Raw genomic sequence first — 16014 nt, 5'->3', positions numbered from 1 at the left:
TAGAAGAAGCAAGATTTGCTGTGAGTTGATAATTAGTGAAGCTGGGTGATGTATATGTGGGGCTTCATTGAACTATTTTGTCTAACTTTGTGTAGGTATGAACTTTTCCATAAAAAGCTTAAGAAAATTATCTGTTAAACCATTCATTGGTGTGAACTTGAGATTAAGTGAGTTGTAGAGAAAGATGTCCCTTTCAGCCTCCATGGTTAGCTTGGCCTGCAACTGTCCTCCAGCATTCATCTATGACTATTGTTCTGTTCACCTTCTCCATAGTGGATGCTTGGAGATTTGTGCTTTTGTTTGTGAAACATATTTCAATGATTTTGTGTCACTGGATAAAACAATGATTCTTCAGATTTGAGAAGAGGGAGTGAAGGGTGGCACATGTAGTTGGAAAAAGCATATTCAGTATGATAGTTTTATGTTTGAAAATAAGAAGGGTTTATTGATAGTTGTAATATAATCTGCAAAGACAATATCTTGGCTGGGAATCTGTACCAAGGTAATAATTCTAAGTGGAAGGTCTACCTCCCCAAAAGCTTTTGTGTTATAATTATCGAAAGGCAGCAAGGGGCCAGGCGCAGTGGCTCACGCCTGTATTCCCAGCATTTTGGGAGGCTGAGGCGGGTGGATCACCTGAGGTCAGGAGTTTGAGACCAGCCTGACCAACATGGTGAAACCTCGTCTCTAGTAAAAATACAAAAACTAGCCCAGCATGGCGGTGTTCGCCTATAATATCAGCTACTAGGGAGGCTGAGGCAGGAGAATCGCTTGAACCTGGGAGTGGGAAGTTGCAGTGAGCCGAGATCATGCTGCTACACTCCAACCTGGGCAATAGAGTGAGACCCTGACTCCAAAATTTTTTTTAAAAAAATTTTCAGTATAAACAAAACTTTCACCAGCCCTGCTTTTCTTTCCTTAAGAAAAGCTTCCCAAAAGAACTGTCTACATGCCCCACAACAAATCACAATCACTGTTACTGGTATCCGACTCTACTCCCCCCATCCACCAACACGCAGCAGCCAGAGTCAGCTTTTAGAACATCAACATTTAATCACTAGTCTCCATCTAAAAAAAAAAAAAAACCAAAAACAAAAAACCCCTCCCAAAAAAAACAAAAGGCAGCAAGGATGAGAAACATTATTATGGAAGTCAAGACCACCCCTGTAAGGGCCAAGGTTATGCTACCTTTTACAGAAAATGAGGCTTGAAGGCAAAACATAGCATCATAGTTGAACTTGAAAGTAAGAAAGAAAAACAGTATGAAAGATATCTCTCTTATACACACACTGCCATGTAATTGATATAGATATCAACTTGCGGTGGTTCACACCTGTAATCCCAGCACTTTGGGAGGCCGAGGCGGGCGTATCACGAGGTCAAGAGATTGAGACCATCCTGGCCAACATGGTGAAACCCCGTCTCTACTAAAAATACAAAAATTAGCTGGGCATGGTGGCGCGCACCTGTAGTCCCAGCTACTTGGGAGGCTGAGGCGGAAGAATCGCTTGAACCCGGGAGCTGGAGGTTGCAGTGAGCCGAGATTATGCCACTGCACTCCAGCCTGGCGACAGAGCCAGACTCCATCTCACCGAAAAAAAAAAAAGTCAGTCAAAACAGTCGGTTCTCGTTTTTGTGGGTTCTGCATCTGCAGATTCAACCAACTATGGATCAAAATATTTGGAAAAAAACAGTAAAAAATAACACAATTTAAAATACAGTATAACAACTATTCGCATAGCATTTACATGGTACTATGTAGTATAAGTGATCCAGAGATGACTTAAGGTATATTGGAGAATGTGTGTAGATTATATGCAAATACTGTGCCATTTCATATACAAGACTTGAACATACGTGGATTCGGTATCCATGGGAGTCCTGAAACCAATCCCCTGTGGATATTGAGGGATGACTGTATATAAAATATGATTAAGTAATACACATACAAATATCTTAAGTATTTGTAAATGTTTTGAACACCTACCTTAGTGGAAGATTATAGAGGTTTTGAAAAATAAGAAGCGTATCTTAACAATAGTTATTCTGGAATTCTTAAAAGCCAGGATATTTTAGAATCCATAAAACATCTGTTTATTGTGAAAGTTGTGTAAAGGGTCAATCTGTAAATCAGTGTAAGTACCTAGTGGAATGTGAATGCTTTACCTTTTGTCCACTGAATTTATGTTTTTTTAAAACCTGCTTAAAGGCTTGGACTTCCAAATACATTCTGATCATATTAGTAATTTTTTAGTTGACCACTGTAAGCATTTGCCAATAACTAGTATTAATGTAGTGGACCCAGAATCCCATTTTACTTGTGCTGCTCTTTTTATGCCCTCTCTTTTTAAAAGTGGGCATCATTCACCATCCTTGACAACCATTTTATCCAATCTAAAGCTGCTGCAGGAGAACCACCTGCTGAGCATCACCTGGAGGTTCTCCCTGTTCAAGTATAAGGCTTATGCTCTGACAGAGGGAACTTTATCCACTTATGACCCCCAAGTTAATTTAAGATGCAGGATTTGATTTATCAAGCTTACGTGTCAGTTCCTAGTTGTCTAGGATCTGTTTCTGGTTCCAGATACAGCCAAAGATGTGGTAGCAATTCTAATCAAATTGATGTGCTTTGCTAAGGATTTTGAAATTGAAACTTAGATCACTTTTCAAAGAAAGGGCCTAATCTCTGAAATTTCCCTCTGTCTACTGTTCCTATAAGATCCATATTTGTTGGCTATCAGGTCAGTGTTAAGGGTAATCTTTTAAGCTTCGAATTGCAGATTTATATAAATTATACATGGTTGTTCTAAATTTTTTTTTGAGACAGAGTCTTGCTCTGTCGCCCAGGCTGGAGTGCAGTGGTGCAATCTTGGCTCACTGCAAGCTCCGCCTCCGGGGTTCACGCCATTCTCCTGCCTCAGCCTCCCGAGTAGCTGGGACTACAGGTGCCCGCCACCACGCCTGGCTAATTTTTTGTATTTTTAGTAGAGATGGGGTTTCACCGTGTTAGTCAGGATGGTCTCAACCTCCTGGCCTCGTGATCTGCCCGCCTTGGCCTCCCAAAGTTCTGGGATTACAGGCGTGAGCCACCACGCCTGGCCCTAATTTTGTAAATGGTTGTATAATCAGGATTTGCCATGGCAAAGATTGTGGTTCCTAAGCCCATTTCTGGACCAATTATTGCCCCAAGGTTTATTTTCTCGGAGTTGTTTACTTCTCAAAGAAAAACTTGTAAAAATTCTTGCACACTAAAGTGTTAAAGCTTTAATGTGTTAACACATTGTCAAGAATACTACATTGGAATTTTAAAAGGATGGGTAGTAGAATCATGACTATGCTTAACACAAAGTATAGTCAGGCACCGCATAACAACATTTTGGTCAACCACAGACTGCATGTACAGTGGTGATACCAAAGATTATAATACCATATTTTTTCTGTACCTTTTTTATATTTACACATTTTTAGATGCACAGATACTTACCATTGTGTTACAGTTGCCTGCAGTATTCAATATAGTAACCTGCTGTACAGGCTTGTTGCCTAGGAGCAATAGGCTATCCCATATAGCCTAGGTGTACAGTAAGCTATATCATCTAGGTTTGTGTAAGTACATTCTATGCTGTTTGCACAAGGAAATAGCCTAGCAATGCATTTCTTAGAACCTATCCCTATGGTTAAGCAACGCATGACTGCAATCACTTATGTAACCAGCCCGGCTGCCGTGCTGTGGAGATAAAGAGCAGATTGGGCAACCAGCTATCCTGCCTGCCAGTAAGCTGTAGTTGATTATACTACTGACCAGCGATGCGTATAACTTTTGAGGTTTTTTTTTTTTTTTTAATGTGTATAACTTTTTTTTTTTTTTTTTTTGAGACAGGGTCTAGCTCTGTCTCCCAGGCTGGAGTGCAGTGGCATGACCTCGGCTCATTGCAACCTCCGCCTCCCAGGTTCAAGCGATTCTCCAGCCTTAGCCTCCCGAGTAGTTGGGATTACAGGTGCCTGCCACCACACCCAGCTAATTTTTGTATTTTTAGAAAAGATGGGGTTTTACCATGTTGGCCGGGCTGGTCTTGAATTCCTAACCTCAAGTGATCCACCTGCCTTGGCCTCCCAAAGTGCTGGGATTACAGGCATGAGCCATCACACCCAGGCTTGATTAGTATAACTTTTAAGCGGTTTTTTTTTTTAATACATGTGAAACCAAACAGCACAGGGCCCAATACATTGCTCTGTCGCCTTGCTCTGTCGCCAGGCTGGAGTGCAGTGGCGTGATCTCCACTCACTGCAACCTCTGCTTCCCAGGTTCAAGTGATTCTTCTGCCTCAGCCTCCCAAGTAGCTGGGACTACAGGCACGCGCCACCACGCCCAGCTAATTTTTGTATTTTTAGTAGAGACGTGGTTTCACCATGTTGGCCAGGATGGTCTCGATCTCTTGACCTCGTGATCCACCCGCCTCGGCCACCCAAAGTGCTGGGATTACAGGCGTGAGCCACCGCGACTGGCCGCCGAATACATTTTAATGATTACAAATTAATGGTTTAATTGTCCATTGATGAAAATTATGCATGTGAAGTTTGGCGAGGTCTACTGTAAATATGCATTACTTTAAAGATGACTTTCTTTTGAAGCTCGTTTGATATAGTCATTGTTGGTGGCGGAATTGTGGGGCTTGCCTCTGCCAGAGCACTCATCCTGCGACATCCATCACTTTCTATTGGTGTTCTGGAAAAGGAGAAAGATTTAGGTATGTATATAATCAATGTTGTTCTTTGGGCTTACTTGGGCATCTGCTCATTTTGTCTGTTCTGAATCTTTCATGCTGAATGTCAGTGTTAGTATCTTAGTTTGTGTTCTAAAAGCAGAGTGTGGGACACGGACATGGCTATAGGTTATTTGAGAGGTTAAAGCAGAGTGTGGGACAAGGAGGACGTGTCTATAGGTTATTTATTTGAGAGGTTATCTCAGGAAACAGGAGTGAGGCGGTGAGGAAAGTAAGACAGGGAAGGAGGAAAAGACATGAGAACACATCAAGATTGCGGCTGTGAGCTTGATTCCACCGGAGCCTCTGAGGAGCAATGTAATATTTCCCAGGATTGTGCTCACTTTATCCATCAGCTCTTCTCCCTATTGGTTGAGGATTGCCGCTAGTGATGTTGAGCACCCCGTGCCCTTCTCTAAAAAAGTTACCAGAGGCCCCAAGGCAGAGTGCAAAGAGCCCTAGGGGGCCCCTGAAGTGGTTTGCTGGTAATGAGAGATGAGCTTGTGCACCAAAGTTGTAGTTGAAATCAGAGATGGGCTGGAGGGATGTGACATGGATACCAGGGATGGCTGTTAGAAGAAGTTACCAGTGATCTGAACAAATTCAGGCAGAATTTTACATGATGTGGTCTCTAATAGCTTCAACTATAAGTTTGTTCTCTTACCTCTTATGTTTTGTATGAATCATGTACTTACTCTTACCCTGTTTCTCTTGTTCTGTAGCTGTTCACCAGACTGGACATAACAGTGGTGTCATACATAGTGGAATTTATTATAAACCTGAGTCTCTGAAAGCCAAATTATGTGTACAAGGTGCAGCCCTCCTCTATGAGTACTGTCAGCAAAAGGGAATTTCCTACAAGCAGTGTGGCAAGGTATGGCATTTTACTAGAGCCTTGACTAATTTCCAACTAGCATTTGCTTAGTGATGTTTAATATTAAATTTTTTAAAAATGTATTTTTTTCTTTGTATCTATGTAATTTTTCAAATCTAATCTTAGGGAATAACTAAAAAAAGATGGTGTGACATTGTGTAATTTTCTAAATAAAAGTTTTATTGACATATAATTTATGCACCATACAATTCGCCCTTTTAAAGTGCACAGATCAATTTTTAGTATATTTACAGAGCTGAGCAATCATCACCACTATATAATTTCAGGCTTTTTCATCACCCCAAAAAGAAACCCCATACCCATTAGCAGTCACTTCCCATTTCCACCTCCCCCGATGCCCTAGCAACCACTAGTATACTTTCTGTCTTTGTGGATTTGCCTGTTCTGCACTTTTCATATAGATAGATTCATATACTATGTAGTCTTTTGTGACTGGCTTCTTTCACTTAGCATAATGTTGTCAAAGTTCATCCATGTTGTAGCATGAATCAGTACTTCATGCCTTTTATGGCTGAACAATATTCCATTGTATGGATATACCACATGTTATTTGTTCATCAGTTGATAGACATATGGATTGTTTCCACCTTTTGGCTATTATGGATAATGCTGCTATGAACATTCATGTATAAGTTTATTTGTGAACATATGTTTTCATTTATATTGGTTATATACCTGGGAGTGGAATTGCTGTGTTGTCAGGGTAACTCCATGTTTAACATTTTGAGGAACTGCCAAATTGTTTTCCAAAGCTCTGTACTATTTTACATTCCCACCAGTAATTAATAAGGATTCCAATTTTCCATGTCCTTGCCAACATCTATTTTGGTTTGTCTTTTTTATTTTAGCCATCCTAGTGGAAGTTTTGATTTGCAATTCCCTAGTGATAATGATGTTGAGTGTCTTTATTTTTTCCTTTTTTAGAAAATAGTTCTTGAGCCCAAGGGTTTGAGACCAGCTTGGGCAACATAGTGAGACCCTATCTCTACAAAAAATTTAAAAAGTTAGCTGGGTGCGGTGGTGCACAACTATAGTCCCAGCTACTTGGGAGGCTGAGGTGGGAGGACTGCTTGAGCCTGGGAGATCAAGGCTGCAGTGATCCATGATTATGCCACTGCACTTCAGCCTGGACAACAGAGTGAGACCTTGCCTCAAAAAAGTTAAAATTATTATTTTTTAACTTTATTTCTTATTTAAAAGTTGAGACAGGATCTTGTTTTGTTGCCCAGGCTGGTCTCAAACTCCTGGCTTCAAGCACTCCTTCTGCCTTGGCCTCCTAAAGTGCTGGGATTACAGATGTGAGCCACTGTGCCTGGCCTAAAATTATTTTTTAATTGACAAAAATTGTAAATATTTATCATGTACAACATGTTGTTTTGAAGTATGTATACATTGTGGGCCGGGCAGGGTGGCTCACGCCTGCCTGTAATCTCAGCACTTTGGGAGGCTGAGGCAGGCAGATCACTTGAGGTCAGGAGTTCGAGACCAGCCTGGCCAACATGGTGAAACCCCATCTCTACTAAAAATATAAAAATTAGCCGGGTGTGTAATGCCAGCTACTCGGGAGGCTGAGGCACGAGAATTGCTTGACCCTGGGAGGCAGAGGTTGCAGTGAGCTGAGACCACACCACTGAATTCCAGCCTGGGCAACAGAGTGAGACTCTGTCTCAAGAAGTATGTGTACATTGTGGAATGGCTAAATCAAGCTCACCAACATATGCATTACCTTTCATACTTTTTTTTTTTTTATGATGCAAACACTTAAATCTACTGTCTGAGCAGTCTTCAAGAATATAATACATTATTAACTATAATCAACATTTTGTGTAATAGATATCCTGAACTTATTCCTCTTACTTAACTGAAATTTTGTGTCCTTTAACAAATATCTTTCCACACCACCCCTGCCTCCCTGCCACCCCCAGGCCCTGGTAACCACCATTCCACTCTCTACCTCTGTGAGTTCAACTTTTTGAGATTCTACATATAAATGAGATCACGCAGTATTTATCTTTCTGTGCTTGGTTTATTTCACCTAAGATAATGTCCTCCAGGTTCATCTCTGTTGTCATTTGTGGCATGGACCATTTGTGACAATAGAGATGAACATGGAGGATATTATCTTAAGTATTTCTCATTATCTTAAATATTTTCTCCTTTTTTAAGGCTGACTGGTCTTTTGTTATGTATCCACCTGAACTGGCCTCCCACAGTGTTGGGATTACAGGTGTGAGCCACCACGCCTGACCTGATCGTATGGTTTTTGTCATTCATCTTGTTGATATGATGTGTCACATTGATTGATTTACATATGTTGAACCGTCCTTTGCATCCCTGGGTTAAATCCCACTTGGTCATGATGAATGATCTTTTTAATGTGTTGTTGAATTTGGTTTGCTAGTATTTTGTTAAGGATTTTTGTATAGTGTTCATCAGGAATATTGGCCTATAGTTTTCATTTTTTTGAAGTGTCTTTGGTTTTGGTATCAGGGTAATACCAGCCTCATGGAATGTGTTTGGAAATATTTCCTCCTCTACTTTATGGAATAGTTTGAGTAGGGTTTAGTATTAGTTCTTCTTTAAATGTTTGGTAACATTTAGCAGTGAGGCCATCAGGTTCTGGGCTTTTCTTTACTGGGAGACTTTTTATTATGGCTTCGATCTTACTGCCTGTTATTGGTTTGTTCAGGTTTTGGATTTCTTCATGGTTCAATCTTGGTAGGTTGTATGTGTCCAGGAATTTATTCATTTATTCTAAGTTTTCTAACTTATTGGCATATATAGTTGGTCATAGTAGCCTTTAACAATTTTTTGAATTACTGTGGTATTGGTTGTAATGTCTCTTTTTTCATCTCTGATTTTATTTATCTGGGTCTTCGCTTTTTCTTAGTCTGGCTAAAGGTTTGTCAATTCTATTTATCCTTTCAAAAAACCAACCTTTCATTAATCTTTTGTATTGTTTTCTTTGTTTCAATTTCATTTATTTCTCCTCTGATCTTTATTTTCTTCTACTAATTCTGAATTTGGTGTGCTCTTGCTTTTCTAGTTTTTTAAGATGCATCGTTAGATTATATGAAGTTCTTCTACTTTTTTGGTGTAGGTGCTTATAGCTGTAAACTTACCTCTTAGTACGGCTTTCGCTGTTTCCCATAGGTTTTGGTATGTTGTGTTTCTATTTTCATTTGTTTCAACAGATTTTTAAATTTCCTTCTTAATTTCTTCATTGGCCCACTGGTCATTTAGGAGCGTATTGGTTTTGTTTGCTTATTTGTTTATTTTTTTGAGATAGAGTCTCTGTCTTACCCAGGCTGGAATATAGTGGCACTATCACAGATCACTGCAGCCTTGACCTCCCAGGCTCAAACAGTCGTCCCACCGGCCGGGCATGGTGGCTCGCACCCCTAATCCCAGCACTTTGGGAGGCTGAGGCGGGGGATCACCTGAGGTCAGGAGTTCGAGACCAGACTGACCAACGTGGAGAAACCCCATCTCTACTAAAAATACAAAATTAGCTGGGTGTGGTGGTGCATGCCTGTAATCCCAGCTACTTGGGAGGCTGAGGCAGGATAATTGCTAGAACCTGGGAGGCAGAGGTTGTAGTGAGCTGAGATCGCGCCATTGCACTCCAGCCTGGGCAACAAGAGCGAAACTCTGTCTCAAAAAAAAAAGTCCTCGCACCTCAACCTCTGGAGTAATGGGGATCACAGGTGCACCACCGTGCCTGGCTAATTTTTTTTTTTTTTTTTGAGACAGAGTCTTGCTGTTACCCAGCCTGGAGTGCAATGGTGCCATCTCAGCTTGAAAGGAGCCGGGCACATTCCTCAGCCCCGGGCTCAAAACAAACAAGCCCAGTACAAACACATCCCATCCTCCCATCCCACCACATATCGCCATATATCTCTCAAACTTCCTGAGCCCAGTACAAACACCACCAGGAAAGTCTCCGATAAGGGGACAGCCGTTCAAAGTTTTACTGAAAGAGCGGGAACCAAAAGAATTCCTTTGTTCCCCTGTAACTTTCAGGCTATAAAAAGCAAACACTCGCATTGTTCAGGGCCCTCTTGTATGCTGTGGAATGGAAGGACCAGGTTCGAACTTGTAGTAAAGATCCTTGCCGCTTGGCTTTGACTCTGGACTCTGGTGGTCTTCTTTGAGGAACTAACGGTCTAGGCATAACAAGCTCACTGCAACCTCCACCTCCTGGGTTCAAGCAATTCTCCAGCCTCAGCCTCCCAAGTCGCTGGGACTACAGGCGCACGCCACCATGCCTGGCTAATTTTTGTATTTTTAGTAGAGATGTGGTTTCACTATGTTAACTAGGCTGGTCTTAAACTCCTGACTTCAAGTGATCTACCCGCCCAAATTACTGGGATTACAGGCGTGAGCCACCATGCCCAGTCATTTTGTTGTTGTTGTTGTTCGTTTTGGTTTTTTTTTTGAGTTAGGATCTCCCTCCGTTGCTCAAGTTGGTCTCAAACTCCTGGGCTCAAGTGCTCAAGTGATCCTCTCACCTTGGCCACCCAAAGTGTTGAAATTACAGGTGTGAACCACTATGCCTGGCCAGCAGCATATTGTTTAATTTCCGTGTGTTTGTATAGTTTCCAAAATTCCTCTTGTTATTGATTTCTAGTTTCATTCCATTGTGGTCAGAGAATATATTTGATATAGTTTCATTTAAAAAAATTTTTAAAGACTTGTTTTGTGGCCCAACATATTGGTCTATCCTTGAGAGTGATCCATGTGCTGGGGAGAAGAATATATATTCTGTAGCTGTTGGATGAAACTCTCTGTAAATATCTGTTAGGTCCATTTGGTCTGTAGTGCTCAGTAGTTTATTCTTTGTGATGCTTTTGTGAGGAGAATTGTTTTCCTACTTTCATTTTTTATAATTCATTGCTAATGCATAGAATATGATTGATTTCTGTATGTTGATTTTTTTTTAATCCAGTGACCTTTCTGAACTCATTTTGTTCTAATTGTGTGTGTATGTGTGTGTGTGTCTGTCTATGAATTCCTTAGGCTTTACTATATGCAGGATCATGTCATCTGCAAATAAGTTAGTTTTACTTCTTTTCCAATTTAGATGTCTTTTAACTACTTATTCTGCTTGCCTGATTTCCATGGGTGGAACCTCCAATACTGTGTTGAACAGAAGTAGTAAAAGTGGACCTTCTTGAATTGTTCTTGATCTAACAGAGAAAGCATTCAATCTTTTACCCTTAAGTACGATGTTAGCTGTGGATTCCCTTTATCAGATTAAGGAAGTTCCTTTCTATTCCTAGTTTGTTGAGTGTTTTCTATCATGAAAAGGTGTTGAATTTTCTCAAATGCCTTTTCTGCTTCTATCAAGGTGATCATGTGGTTTTTATCCTTTATTCTATTAATGTAGTGTATTAATACATTTTTGGATGTTAAATTGATTTTACATTCCTGTGATAAATCCCTCTTGGTCATGGTGTAAAATCCTCTCTATATGTTGCTGCATTCAGTTTATTAGTATTTTGTTCAGGGTTTTGCATTAATATTTTTAAGGGATATTGGTTTGCAATTTCTTACGATATCTGGTTTTGGTAAAAGGCAAAATATTTTTTCTTTCTGAAGAGAAACCAGAGCACTGGTTTTAGTATCAAACTAATATTGGCCTCACAGAATTAGTTGGGAAGTGATTCTTAGTCTTCTGTTTTTTGGAACAGTTTATGAAGAATTAGTATTAATTTTTTTTTTTAACATCTGGTAGCATTCATGAATAAAACCTCTGGGCCTGGGCTTTTTTTTTTTTTTAATGTGGGAAGTTTTCAATCACTTCATGTGTTATAGGTTTATTAAGTTTTTCTTCTCAAATCAGTTTCAGAAGTTTGTGTCTTTCTAATAATTTGTTCATCTAGATTTTCTAATTCATTGCCATACAGTTGTTCATAGTATTCTTTTATAAGTCCTTTTATTTCTGCAGTGTTGGTAGTCATGTTCTTCATATAAGTTGGTTTTTTTTTTTTTTTTTGGAGACAGGGTCTCACTTTGTCACCCAGGATGGAGTGCAGTGGTGCAATCTCGGCTCTCTGTAGCCTTGACCTCCTGAGCTCGAGTGATCCTCCCACTTCAGCCCACTAGTAGCTGGGACTACAGGTGCACACCACCACACTCAGCTAATTTTTTTGTATTTTTTTGTAGAGACAGGTTTTGCTATGTTGCCCAGGCTGTTCTCGAACTCCTGAGCTCAAGCGATCCACCAGCCTCAGCTTCCCAGAGTGCTAGGATTACAGGCATGAGCCACCGTGCCTGGCCCTTATAATTTTTAAGAATAAAAGCTCATTGTCACCATTAAAGATGCTATGAGGCTGGGTGTGGTGGCTCACGCCTGTAATCCCAGCACTTTGGGAGGCCGAAGTGGGTGGACCACCTGAGGTCAGGAGTTCGAGACCAGCCTGGCCAACATGGTGAAACCCCATTTCTACTGAAAATACAAAAATTAGCTGGGCGTGGTGGCAGGCGTCTGTAATCTCAGCTACTTGGGAGGCTGAGGCAGGAGAATCATTTGAACCTGGGACGCAGAGGTTGCAGTGAGCCAAGATCCTGCCATTGCACTCCAGCCTGGGTGACAAGAGCAAAATTTAAAAAAAAAAAAAAAAAAAAAGGGTATGAAAAAAAATTGTAGGGCTGGACTCAGTGGCTTATGCCTGTAATCCTAGCACTTTGGGAGGCCGAGGTGGGTAGATTGCTTGAGCCCAGGAGTTTGAGACCAGTCTGGGCAATGTGGTAAAACGCTGTCTCTACTTAAAAAAAAAAAAAAAAAAAAAAAAAAAAAATTAGCTGAGTGTGGTGGCACATGCCTGTAGTCCCAGCTTCTAGGGAGGCTGAGGTGGGAGAATCACCTGAGCTCGGGAAGTCGAGGCTGCAGGGAGTCATGACTGGGCCACTGCACTATAGCCTGGGCAATGGGAGTGAGACCTTGTCTCAAATAAATAAATAAATAGAAATTTTAAAAATAGATACAAATTTTTTTAAGAGACAAGGTCTTGTCCTGTTGCCTAGGCTGGAGTGCAGTGGCACAATCACAGCTCACTGCAGCCTTGAACTCCTGGACTCAAGTGGTCTTCTTGCCTCAGCCTTTGAAGTAGCTTGGATTATAGACATGAGCCCCTGTGCATGGCCACATTTTAAAAAACAATTCAGTAAAATGGGCCTGACATAAGTGAAAAAGGCAAGATATAGAAGTCTAGTTACAGTTTTTACTATGAGTTGTAAGAATTCTTTACATATTCTAAATACTAGACCTTTATCAGCTACGTGACTTGCAAATATTTTTTCTCATTGTGTGGGTTGTCTTTTCACTTACTTGATAGAGTCCTTTGATTCCACTTCTGTTTTTAAGGTTAATTATTTATTGATTTAAATAGCCTTTATACCTTGATTAAAAGTGTCACCTCATGAAATTCTGTTGCCTCTTTGGTATGAAATAATGACTTGTGAATTCTAATATACCTTCGAATATGCACCTGTGTTTTCCTTTGCCCCTTTCTTTAAGTAAAGAAGAAACTGTACCTCAGATATTTTTCCCATAAATAAATAGAAAAGAAATAAATAAGTTGAAGAATTGACTGTTTTTCCCCCTGCAACAGAATGTTTTGTAAATACTTTATAATATATTCCAAAAATAAAAGGGATTGTTTTGTCAGTTATGTTCCATCACATTCAGTACCAGTTGTCTTTCTGATGTGCTGATATTTTACATTTTCCTGAAGAAATAAGAAGGCCATTCTGTTTTGGGGGGGGAGAAAAGTAAAGTCCAAGCAACTTACGCTTCTCTCCTTTCTGGGATTGAGAATGTGGTAGTGATGAGTTGCTTATGGCCAAGATGCACATAAAGACTATGATAACAGAAGTGGAAATTGAAGCTACATTTCATTTTTAGGGAAAATTTGTTTTAATAACATTTTCTTAAGACAACTTTTCTTGGTGGTGGAAGAAAATAGTCATGAAGAAAGGAAGAATTAGATATGTGAAGAAAAAATAATTTTAAAAAATTAACCTCCTTTGGGTCATACAGTAGTTGATGATTTTCCACTGACTTTATCTTTCATCACTGATGATACATTCACCTCTATCCATGCTCCTTACCTTTTTTTTTTTTTTGAAGCTTATAGTAGCTGTTGAACAAGAAGAAATTCCCAGACTTCAGGCCCTATATGAGAAAGGCCTCCAGAATGGTGTCCAGGGCCTGAGGCTGATCCAGCAGGAGGATATAAAAAAGAAGGAGCCATATTGTAGGGTAAGTGATTAACAAAGGGATGTTTTTATTTAGGGCTTAGTCCTGAGACATGGAGGCTGAGGGTGAGTGTATAAGAGGCAGGAATAATATAAAATCAGTTAGATAATCCTGTCACAGAAGTAGTGAAGTGACAGACACAAGAGGGCATTGCCACAAACTCTGGACACCTGATTTCTTTCTCTGTGAGAAAATACCAGGTCTGACCAACATGAAGACAAGAGGAGGCCTGAGACCACATGGCGTGTTTGGAAAACACTGAGCAGTGAGATGTGGTTGGGAGCATTGGGTATATAGGGAAATATAAGAGATGAGACTGAAAAGTCAGGGTTAGGCCCACGTAAAGGGTTTGGCATTCATGTTGATAACATTGAAGTTTATCCAGTAGGCACGGGGAGCCATTGGACATTTTTGGAGGAGGACAGCTGTAGTGTCTGATCTATACGATAGGCGGATAAGGCTGGCATGAGTTTGATCCTCCTGCCTCGATCTCCCAAAGTGCTGGGATTGCAGCGTTTCACTTTCTTAATATTGTCTTCAGATTAACAGAAATTCTTAATGTTATCAATTTATGCGTATGTTTGTTTTTTTATGGTTAGTGTTTTTTGTGCTCTAGTTAAATTTTCTGGATGCATTCAAAGACTTGGTAAGAAAAATAAAATAAAATACAAAAAAAAAGAAATCTTTGCCTAGCCCAAGGTCTAGAAGGTATTCTATGTGTTTTTCTACGGGTTTTATTGTTTTATGTTTCACATTTAGATCTACAGTCCATTTGGAATTGATTTTTATATATGGTATAAGTTAGGGGTCAAGGTGTATTTTTTCCCCAAACAGATATCCAGTTGAGTCAGCATCACTTATCAAAAAACCATTATTTTCCCACTGTGCTGCAGTATTGCCTTTATGATATCAGGTATGTGGCGGGTCTATGTCTGGACTCCATTCTGTTCCATTGCCTCTTCTGTGCTACTACCATAATGTTTAATTATAATAGCCATTTTTTTTTAAATGGGTTCTTACTCTGTCACCCAGGCTAGAGTGCAGTGACGTGATCACAGCTCCCCATGACCAGCTAATTTTAAAATGTTTGAAGAGACAGAGTCTCACCATATTGCCTAGGCTGGTCTCGAACTCCTGGGTGCAAGTGATCCACCTGTCTTGGCCTCCCAAAGTGCAAGGAATACAAGCATGAGCTATAGTAGCTTGGACTATAGTAGTTTGTTTTTTTTTTTTTTTTTTTTTTTTTTTTTGAGACGCAGTCTCTCTTTGTCACCCAGGCTGGAGTGCAGTGCCACTATCTTGGCTTACTGCACCCTCCATCTCCTGGGTTCAAGCAATTCTCCTGCCTCGGCCTCTCTAGTAGCTGGGATTACAGGCACCCACCACCACGCCTGGCTAACTTTTGTATTTTTATTTATTTATTTTTTTTGAGATGGAGTTTCACTCTTGTTGCCACGATGGAGTGCAATGGCGCAATCTCAGCTCACCGCAACCTCTGCCTCCCGGGTTCAAGTGATTCTCCTGCCTCAGCCTCCCGAGTAGCTGGGATTACAGACATGCGCCACCACGCCCGGCTAATTTTGTATTTTTCGTATAGACAGGGTTTCTCCATGTTGGTCAGGCTGGTCTTGAACTCCCAACCTCAGGTGATCCTCCAGCCTCGGCCTCCCAAAGTTCTGGGATTACAGGCGTGAGCGCCTGGCCCTATAGTAGCTTTTTAATAGGCCTGAATATCTGGTAGAGTAAGGCCTTCAGTTTTTTTCTTCAACATTGTCTTGGCTACTCTTGGATCTTTACATTTCTACATAAATTTTGGAGTTAATTTGCTAAACTCCACAAGATAACCTGTTATGATTTTGACTGAGATTGCACTGAATCTGTATGTCTGTGTGGAGACAATTTACATCTTTGTAGTGTGGAGTCTTCCAATCCTTGAACTTCATATATCCCTCCCTTTGTCTGGATCTGTTTTAATTTATTACATAATGTATTTTAATTTCCAGTATGGAAGTCTTGCATGGCATGTCTCTTATATTTATTATCTACAAAGAATTTGTATTTGATGTTTTCTGATACTCTCATTAATAGTATTG

General features: G+C 40.3%; 1 protein-coding gene across 5 annotated transcripts in view; it reads left to right on the top strand.

Annotated features, from left to right (window-relative positions):
* L2HGDH (L-2-hydroxyglutarate dehydrogenase) overlaps positions 1–16014 on the top strand; it is a 69274-nt gene that overhangs the window by 6605 nt on the left and 46655 nt on the right. For all 5 annotated transcript variants that reach the window (XR_010130859.1, XM_063698300.1, XM_004055152.5 and 2 more), the window contains 3 exons: positions 4633–4748; positions 5486–5637; positions 13793–13924. Coding sequence is in view for 1 of the 5 variants with exons in the window: in XM_004055152.5 (XP_004055200.1) it covers positions 4633–4748; positions 5486–5637; positions 13793–13924 (400 nt within the window). In the remaining 4 variants the exon portion in view is untranslated. The remainder of the gene's footprint in view (positions 1–4632; positions 4749–5485; positions 5638–13792; positions 13925–16014) is intronic.

The sequence above is a fragment of the Gorilla gorilla genome, chromosome 15, assembly GCF_029281585.2.
Source record: "Gorilla gorilla gorilla isolate KB3781 chromosome 15, NHGRI_mGorGor1-v2.1_pri, whole genome shotgun sequence".
Lineage (NCBI taxonomy): Eukaryota > Metazoa > Chordata > Mammalia > Primates > Hominidae > Gorilla > Gorilla gorilla.
The sequence above is the reverse complement of the archived record's forward strand: the minus strand, read 5'-3'. Positions and strand labels throughout refer to the sequence as shown.